This window comes from Petaurus breviceps, unplaced genomic scaffold (genome assembly GCF_028583685.1).
Source record: "Petaurus breviceps papuanus isolate PSGF00001 unplaced genomic scaffold, PetGlider_PUasm1.0 174, whole genome shotgun sequence".
In the NCBI taxonomy this organism is placed as follows: domain Eukaryota; kingdom Metazoa; phylum Chordata; class Mammalia; order Diprotodontia; family Petauridae; genus Petaurus; species Petaurus breviceps.
In genome coordinates, this window is record NW_027185761.1 from 12,099,618 (window position 1) to 12,109,299 (window position 9,682).

The 9,682-nt window shown below is 44.1% G+C and overlaps 1 protein-coding gene across 3 annotated transcripts in view; it reads left to right on the top strand.

Annotated features, from left to right (window-relative positions):
- The window catches only part of PHF2 (PHD finger protein 2), a 211,120-nt gene that overhangs the window by 159,885 nt on the left and 41,553 nt on the right, over positions 1–9,682 (top strand). For all 3 annotated transcript variants that reach the window (XM_069083754.1, XM_069083755.1, XM_069083756.1), the window contains exons 9-10: positions 450–556; positions 3,493–3,584. In XM_069083754.1, the coding sequence (XP_068939855.1) occupies positions 450–556; positions 3,493–3,584 (199 nt within the window). The remainder of the gene's footprint in view (positions 1–449; positions 557–3,492; positions 3,585–9,682) is intronic.

Below are 9,682 nucleotides of genomic sequence, written 5' to 3' on the forward strand. Positions count from 1 at the left end.
AGGAAGGAAGGAAGGGAGGAAGGAAGGAGAAAGGGAGGAAAGAAGGAAGGAAAAAAAGCAAAAGAAGCTGTCCTGAGGCTGCTGCTCAGTTTTCAGAGGGGCTAGAAGACACTCCCTTCCCTGAGAGTTAGCATAAGTGTCTCATAACTGTGCCACTCCACATTTTGTCTGCCAGCCCAGCATGCATGCCCTCCGGAACTGATGGCCACCAAAGCAACTTAATCCCCAGCATTCATTTCATGTTGTTTCAACACTGGACATGAGGTGCCAGCCCAGCCGACCAGAAATCAGTCCTAAGCCCGACCCGTGAAGCCATACAGCATTTGCATTTCTCTGTCTCCCGGCTGTTGTTTTAGCGCGGCCTGCCTGGCTCAGGCCTGCCCTAGCTGTTAGTCACTGACCTTGCCTGTGCCTCATTACACTGAAGTACATTTTGCTTTGGATCACAGAGCGTACGAAGTGGAAAGAAGATTGAAAGTTGGCAGTCTAACCCAGTTTCCGAACTTTGAAACTGCCTGCTGGTATATGGGGAAGCATCTGCTAGAGACATTCAAAGGTAGAGAACTGCTCCTCGATTTGTTTGTGCAGCTGGGCTCCTGATTGTGTGCAGGGTCAGTGGGAGATGTGGCCTTCTGCTCTGCTGGACAAACCCCGAGCTTCCCCAAGGCCAGCCCCTCCCAGTATCTTCCTGGTCCTGCAGCTAGACAAAAGTAATGATGATGATGATGATGGTGGTGATGGTGCTGATGCCTGACACTTCTGTAGGGCTTACTATATGCCAGGCACTGTGCTAAGCACTTTATAATTATTCTTATCTCATTTGATAGAGGGGGAGGTGCTGCTATGACCCCCATTTTACAGACGGGGAAACCGAGGCAGACAGTGGTTAAGTGACTTCTTGCCCAGTATCTAGTAACTGGCTGAGGCTGAATTTAAACTCGCATCTTCCCGATTCCTGGACCTGTGGTCTGTGTCTTGAGCTCTGCCTAGCTAGCATTGTTTTCATGGTAGGACTGAGTCAGGTAATCCAGGCTCTAGTTCTACTTGATGACCCGAGGTGAATCACTCACCCTCTTCAGGCCTTTGTTTTCTCACCTGTAAAATGGGAAAAATAGTGTCGTTCCCTGGTACTGTTTTGTATCTTTACAGAACTGTTTTTCAGGAGCAAATAATAAACTCGGTGGGGAAACACTGAGAATCGGGTTTAAAGTGCTGTCTATGCAGGGAGGAAGGGTTTCACTGAATTTGGATACATTTGTTTCCCAATCATTTTCTTAGGGAATTCTCTGACTTGGGTAACTTTTACACAGAACCTGGTATCTAGATTCTCATTTATGGCACCTCCCAATGTTTGCCTTTTTAAAAAAAATATTAAAAAACACATGGCTCTCTTTGTTGCTAAGGTATTTCAGCTTTATGAAGTTGGCTGGAATTTTGACCTGTAAACCCCCACCCCCCCCTTCCCATCAGGCTCAATGTTACTCAGATAAGAGGACTAGATTTTTATTCACAAATTCTCTTCTCAGTAACAGCCTTTCTAGGAAGTGAACACCAGGACAATATGCAAGGAGCATCTGAGCCCCACCACTCACAACTGGACTACATCTGAGACGTTAGCTGATGCAAATAACGCTGGCATCTCATATAGGGACAACATGGGGGACAGAGTGGAATCCAATGATATTGCTGTAGAACAGGGCTTCTCAAACTTTGTCCATTCCACATTTCAGCAGCTTTCATTGGCATTGAGTGGCATGATGGCACGCACAATGCAGAAGGCTCATGCTTTGTGTTTAAAACCAAGGCCACAGTCAAGTTGTGCAATGTAGCACGGGTAGCCCCTGTCAGAAACACGTTGGATTTATCATGTGCTTGATTTTGAATTAATTTTTGGTTGTTGAGTATTCAGAAACCCTCTTACTGTTGCCAAATTTTTTGTGACTCCATATGGGGTCACAACCCACAGTTTGAGAAGCTGTGGTCTAAGACGATCTGAGTCCTCGTCCAGGTCCTGCCACCAATTCACTGTGTGACGTTGGGCCTGCAATTTTCCCTTCCTGCCCCTAAGTTTGCCTTATCTGTAAAAGGGGACATCACTGCTTTCTTTAATCCTTGAACACTTTCCTCAAAACAACCCAGTAACAGAGGTGGAGCAAATCTTTTCTCCATGTTATGGCCAAAAAACACAAGGCTCTGACACCTGCCATCCCAGAGGGTCTCAAGGCTGAGTCAGGCACCATTTCTTTCACCTCCACCTCTAGATGCTAGAGCTGGCCTTCATGCCCCGATGAGCAATGGATTTGCTTAGTGCCTGTGGCCTAGGGAGATTAGATTTAGATTTCAAAGAAAATGTAAATTTAATTTTATTTTGCAGTTAGTTTCCTCTTGGACCATCAGTGCCTCTTCAAGTCAGCTTTTATCTGTGGTGTTTGGCTAGGCCCTGTACAGACCCTGCCCCTGCCCTTCAGGTGCAGAATTCTTTCCATGGCAAAGACTCAGAACATGGACAGACAGTCACATAAGACCCAGAGAGGATAAATGAATAAGGAGAAAATAGCATTCATAGTGTTTACATCTACACTGGAAGAAGGTTGTATTAGGTGGCACAGTGGATAGAATGTTGGACATGGAGTCAGGAAGACCTGAGTTCAAATTCTGCCTCAGACATTTACTAACTGGCAAGTCATTTAACTTTTGTTTATTTCATTTCCTCATCTGTAAAATAGAGATAATAATAGCACATATCTCTCAGAGTCTGGAAGGACTGTGAGGATAAATATTATATATTTATTATTTTGAGATAATATTGTAAGGTGCTTTGCAAATCTTTTTTTTTCAAGCAAATATATGCGAAATTTAATGTTTAAATAAAAATATAAAGTAATGAGGTTATAAAAGCATTACTATTATAATTACTTTAAGTAAGGCAGTCACTTGTCACCCTCCCCTCTCCTTGAAGTGATTTGAAATACACCTTATGCCTTGGTGAGCTGGGGTGCGGCCTCCTAGGACACTGACACTCTCTCACAGCTTCATTCTCCCTGGATCTGATGTGCTCTACCTCGATCTGCCCTCCTGCCGAGCCCTTTGCATCTCTGGAGTCCAGTGGAGCAAATCTTAAAACACTGTATAAACGTTGTTGATATTATTATTACCATTATTATCTGGAAAGGGGTTATGTGGTTTAAACAGTGAGATGGGGGGAAACGGGGGGAAGAAAACACCAACCCTGTGCCATTTAGTCAGGAAAAGCTCCCTGGAAGAGGTGGAATTTTCCTAATTGTTTCAATATTGAAAAACAGAGGATTTAGCAAGGTAGGAGGGCAATGTGTACCAGGGATCCTGAATGCACTGGGACCAGAGGTTTGTCTGCCAGGCTGGTGAGGAGAGTCTATGGGTCTGGGGCCAGGGGGGTGAGGAAGAGTAGGAAGCAGTGACTTGCTGTGCTGAAGCTGTGTCTACAGGAGCTAATTAAACAATTCCTTTCCTTAGGGTCACACAAATCTGGTAAGCAGCCACCCCCCCATATAGTCCAAGGAGCTAAAATACTGAACGGTGCATTCAGGTCATGGACCAAAAAGCAGGTAAGGCAGCCTCTTTGTTCCCACGGTATGCAGATGGGGGGAGCAGATAGGGAAATATGCCAGGTTGGGGGGATTTAGGGTGTTGAGCCTGGAGATAGGCATTCCCAGCAGGGATCTATGTTCCCTGCCTTCAGATGTCTTACCGCTCAGGTCCAATCGGTAGAATTAGGAGCAACATAGGGAGAGTTTCAAAGCAGGTTTCTACTCAGTAGAAGAAGTGGTCCAGAATTGGAAAAGGGACTGAATTCCTGGCACTAGAAGCATTCCAGCAGAGGCTGGATACTTGTTGTCGGGAATTCAGGCTTTTGGGGGCACTGGAAGATATTTTAACTTCTTTGGACTATATATGACTTCTGAGGTTGCTTACAAATCTGGGATTCTAACTGCTGAAGTGGCTTTGGGACTTGTAGGGGCAGTGTGGTAAAATGGATGGGGATCTGTAGTCAGATGATTTGGGTTCACCTTATGGTTCTTATTTTTACTGCCTAGTATGATCACAGACAAGTCAGTTTAGCAGCACCTCAGTTTCCCCACCTGTAAAATGAGGGAGTTGGACTCCGTGATTGCTGACATCCCCCCAAAGCTAATCTTATGATCTAATGATCTACTTTTTTCTACATGTAGCAAAATATCATTTGGCAGTGAGTCTGTCCAGGCAAATGTCACTGAGGGAAACATTACAACAGTGTTACAGGGTGTTGGGAAACACCATGTCGTGGCCTGGCCCCACTTTATAGAGTTCATTACTGCCACCACTATACTTTTCCTAACCTATAGGTCTGAGATGCAGTGTGGCTCTATGGAAAGAGCGCTGGTCTTGGTTCTGGGAGACCTAAATTAAAATCCTATTGCAAATTCTTGCTCTGATATTTATTTAGCTGCGTGACCTAAAATCACTTCTCTCTGAAACTCAGTTTCTTCATTTATAAAATGGGGATAATAATACCTATGTTACCTTTCTCCTTGGGCTGTTATGAGGAAAGTGCTTTGTAAACCTTGAAGTGTCATGGAAACTTGGTATAACATTTTGATGGTGCCACTTCTTTGTTAAAAAATATCAAGCAGTTCTCCATTTCCTGGAGGGTGTTGCATGGCTTTTCTAGTTCTCCATAATCTTGCTCCAGCCTACTTTCCCCCTTTGCTAAAACAGCATTATGACCCTTCACGAATCCTGGATTTTTTGATGGGTGGGATTACTGGCTGGTCTCCTATCTCATCTCGCCCGCCTCCATCTCTGTGAGTCTGAGTAGACCATACCTACTCTCTGTCTGGGCCTGTGACTGAAGGCTTTCTTTTCCTTCCTTTGAGGCCTGATCTGTGAAGCTCTCCCTGATTTCTCCCCCTGGATTCCCTGCCCTTCTTTGCTCCCCCCCCCCCCCCCCAACTCTCTCGGAGATATTTTCTCTCCTTTCCAAAGTTTTCCTTGAATATCCTTTCTGGATTTCTCCTTTACCCATGTCTCATTCTGCCTTTTGACACTGATTGATTCAGTAAACATTTATTAGGGGACTGCTTCATGCAGAGCCCTGGGCTAGGCCATGGAGGGAGGGAGGGAGAAAGTTGAGGTAAGACCCAGTCCCTGCCCTCATGGAACTTGTGGTCTAAATGGGGATGACAGTGAGGTTGATGATACAGCAATAAAAAATAAAAGTAAGAGCAGCTAGGATTCATAGAGGGCTTTAAGGTTTACAAAGTACTTTGCAGTTCCTTTAAATCCCAATTAAAATCCCATCATCTACAAGAAGTCTTTCCCGAGAAGCCTCTTAATTCTAGAGCCTTCCTTCTTTCATTATTTTCTTTTCATGGTGTACGTAGCTTGTTTGGACACATTTGTTTGCATGTTGTCTCCACCACTGGATTGTAAGTTCCTTGAGGGCAGGGACTGTCTTTTGCCCCTTAGCACAGTGCCCTGCAAATAGTAAATTTTTTTTTTTAAGCAATCGGGGTTAAGTAACTTGCTCAAGGTGTGGTGCTAAGTATCCGAGCCTGGATTCGATCCCCAGGTCATCCTGACACTGGGGCCAGTGCTCTTACTCACTGAGCCACCTAGCTGTCCCTAAGCAATTGGGGTTAAGTAGCTTGCTCAGGGTTGCACGGCCAGGTGTTTCTGGGTGGGTGCTTAGTGTCTGAGCCCGGATTTGATCCCCAGGTCATCCCAACACTGGGGCCGGTGCTCTTACTTGCTGTGCTACTGTATCAGCAATGCCATATTCACAATGCCTATAGAGATTACAAATATGCTGATATAATTATCCATCACAAAATACGTCAGGTTTGCCATTTGGGGAAATAAACTAGAAAATTTATTAAGATACCAAAAGACTGAGTCCCAAAACCAGAAAGTGAAAGCCATCAGAGTAGTTATGATATTGGCACAGGTAGATAAAGTAGAAAGCACCCACATTTTCAAGCCTTTAAAACAGAACAGGCTACCTCAGGCAAAGGTCCTCCTCTCCCCACTCACAGCAACCACCCAGCGTCCTGGAAGCACACTCCCAGCAGCTCCGGCCCCTGGCAGTCCTCAGCAGGAGTCCTAACTCAAAAAAAAAAAAAAAAGGCAACCGCCACCAACTGCCAACTGCAGGACCGTTAGCTCGGCTTTTCACTTTCTCTTGCTCTGCTATGTCAGCACGTCCATGGGGCATGGGAGATCTTTAAATCCCATAACCCTTACATTCGGCCCCAAGATCTTTCATGTCCCTTACTTGGCAAAAATATAGTAGGAATAACTGGTGTCAACAAAATTTCACAACAATATAACAAGAATAGCACACAATAAACACAAAAAACCATATTTTAGGGTGGGGCTTGAGCACAAGCTCCCCATCATTCCCCCCACCCCAAACAAATGGGGCCCCAAAATCTTGTGGTAAGGGGTGAAGATCTCTTCTTTTATGGCTACTTGCTGCTGAAATTGGATGTAGAGCTGTCCCTGTCCTTAGGGGTCCCATTTGAGAGGTCAGTTCTTAATATGCTTGATGCCAGGTCCAAGGGTGACACATCACAGTTGCAGACAGGGGGTGACATCCAGCTTAAGCTATCAGGCATCTACAGATGGAGGGTACCAAGCCTGTGGAAACAAATCTAACAAACAAGGTGAACAAACAAAAAATCAAGAACAATAACCAGACTATTGTAGCCTCACTCACGGTAGAATAAATGATTTAAGGGTACAATTTTGTAATCATCTTCTCCAGAATAAACAATAGTTACAGTGTTATCCTTCCCATATGCTATAATCTCTGCAGCCTTTGGAACATCATCTGGCTTCCGTTTTACCCATACTTTAGCTCCTGATTTTATTCTATCATTAGAACCAAATCCTTCAGTTTCTGTGACAGTTATTTTGGAAGGAGGGTCAGTTTTTACAAGTGGCATTGTTTTACAAGGAATGATAATCACTTGAACTATCCTATCATTCTTGTGAATCTGTATGGGCCCTTCTTCTTATTGGTAGGGGTAGGAAAATCCTGAATCTTTTGTCGGGCTTGAGGAAGAATCTCCCTTAGCCCCTTGTTCCATTGTATACCCAAAAACTTCACATTCTGAGCTGGTCCTTGAACCTTTGCAGGGTTAATTTCCCACCCTTTACTTTTCATATGCTCAATTAGAAGGGTCAAACTCCTTTCCACTACTTTCGCATCTTTTCCCTGTATCATGATATCATCAATGTAGTGGGTAAACTGTACACCAGGTAGCTTTAATTCATCCAACTGTTCAGCCACAATCCTGTGACAAATAGTGGGGCTGTGTATGTACCCTTGTGGCAAGCGAGTAAAAGTATATTGTCTACCCTGCCAAGTGAAAGCGAAGTGGTCCCATTGTTTAGGGTCTATTGGGATGATGAAGAAGGCATTTGCCAAGTCAATAACTGCATACCAAGTCCCATCATATTTCTGGATCCTTTCTATTAAGGTGATGGTATCTGGAACAGCAGCATACAAAGAAGGAGTCATCTTATTCAACTGTCTATAATCCACAGTCATTCTCCACGTCCCATCTGATTTTCTTACTGGCCAGACAGGATTATTCCATCTTGTGGTTGTAGGGACTAACACTCCTGCTTCAACATATTCCTTTATAGTAGTGGCAATTTCATCTTGCCCACCTGGCACACGATACTGTTTTAAAGTAATTACTTCAGAAGGTTCAGGTAAAGTGATTGGGTCCATTTTTAGTTTTCCTACTAAAACTGTATTAATTCCTATCTTCCTCACAGCAAATTGGTATCTTCCTTCAGGTAAATTCAGAGTCATGCCTCTCAATACATCTATTCCAATGATGTATTCAGGAATGGGTACAACAACCACAGTATATTCCTTCTTAGGTAACTGCCCAATTTTCATTGTTATTTTAACCTGTCTGGCTGATATTTCAGTGTCTCCTAGACCTGTGATGGTAATAGGAGTTCCATGTTTAAACTTATCAGGGTTTCCATAGATAAGTGTGGCCTCAGCCCCAGTATCAATCAGTGCCCTAGTCACAGTAGTTGATCCATTCTTCCAATATATTGTTAAACCAATATGGGGTCTGCAATCTCTTCTGCATATTTCTTTTATCTGGGCTGGGGCTTGGCCTATCTCCTATTCCCCCTGAAGGTGGGGCAAACTTGGATACAAAGATTCAGATTCAGAAATACCTGCGGGGGTGGTTCCTGCTTCCCTGTTCATTCTAATGCTAAGTACCTTTTCTTGGTACAGCTTATGCAGCTCTTCAGTTGGAATACCATCTACTCTTCTAAAGTCCACCTCAGCTCTTAATAGAGCAGTAAACAGTTCCCTTCTTGTGGGTCTCTGAATCCTCTGGCTGTTTACTCTTCTCTCTCGAGGCAATTTGTCTTTTTCCCATTCCCCTAAATTGCTTAATTGTGAAATCTTATCCAGCACCTCTGAAAGAGGGTGCCCCATTTCTCCAATTAAAAGAGTCAGAATTAGGTGCTTATATGCAGGAGGAGCCGTCTTCACTATATTTCTATGAGGAACTCCTAGGGGGGTATCATAATATGCATTTGCATCTCCAATCAGGATAGCAGTTTTCATTACCTCCTCCTTTAGCTTTCTCATACAGTCTCTAAGTGAGTACCAGGGTCTGTCTCCCCTAGGCCACATAGATTCAGTCGGATATTGCTTTTTGCATCCTTCTGCAGCTAAAGCTAGAAGATTCGTTTTGTTATTTCCTCCTTGCATATGGTGATCCCTAAAAGCCTGGTGTACAAAAGGATTCTGACTGATACTTATGAATTTTAAACAGTCCTCATTGTCCAGTGTTATTCCTCCTGCGCCTTCATCAGTGATTCTTACTATCCAAGACACTAAAGACTCCCCCATTCTTTGGGTAAATCTACTCAATATATCAGTGATCTCCTGTTGAGTGAAATCCTCAATTATCTCCCTGGACTCTGTTTTGCCTCAGTGGTTCTCCTGCCTTCTTCTTCGTATGGGGAGAGCTTCTACATTAGGAGACTCCTCATCTAACCTTGTTCCATTCTCCTCACACACATTCTCCTGGAAGCTGTCAGGGCAACTCTGCCCAGCCTGTACAAAAGCTGCATGCACATTCCTTCTGCTAGTTTTTTGCTTCCTTTTAGCTACATGAACAGTAGCTTGCTCCTGGACCACATGAGTCCCTCCAGTTTCCTCTTCTGAGTGCTGTGACACAGAAAGATCCTCAGGCAAACCAGCTGAATCCCTAGCCATCCTAGCTCTTTCCTTCAGCAGCTTATCCCTACTTTTACACATAAGGCGATAACTTGTTAGCAGCACCCAGCCTCTCCTGCACACTCCTGCCAGTTCTTTGCCTGGTTCTATGGGTATTGCTTTCAAACATCTTTCCAAATCTCCAGGTTCTCCCTCTTTTAGCCTTGGTTCCCAGTTTTCACAGGGCCCTGTGCTTTTAGCCCATTCTCTGGCTAGAGAGGAATAAGGCAAATCCTCCCAACCTGGAATAGCCATTTCTCCCTCTAAAGCCCCACTGCTTCCAAATAGAGGCCTGACATTTTGTGATCCCATCCTCGTCGCCAAATGTATCAGCAATGCCATATTCACAATGCCCATAGAGATTACAAATATGCTGATATAATTATCCATCACAAAATACGT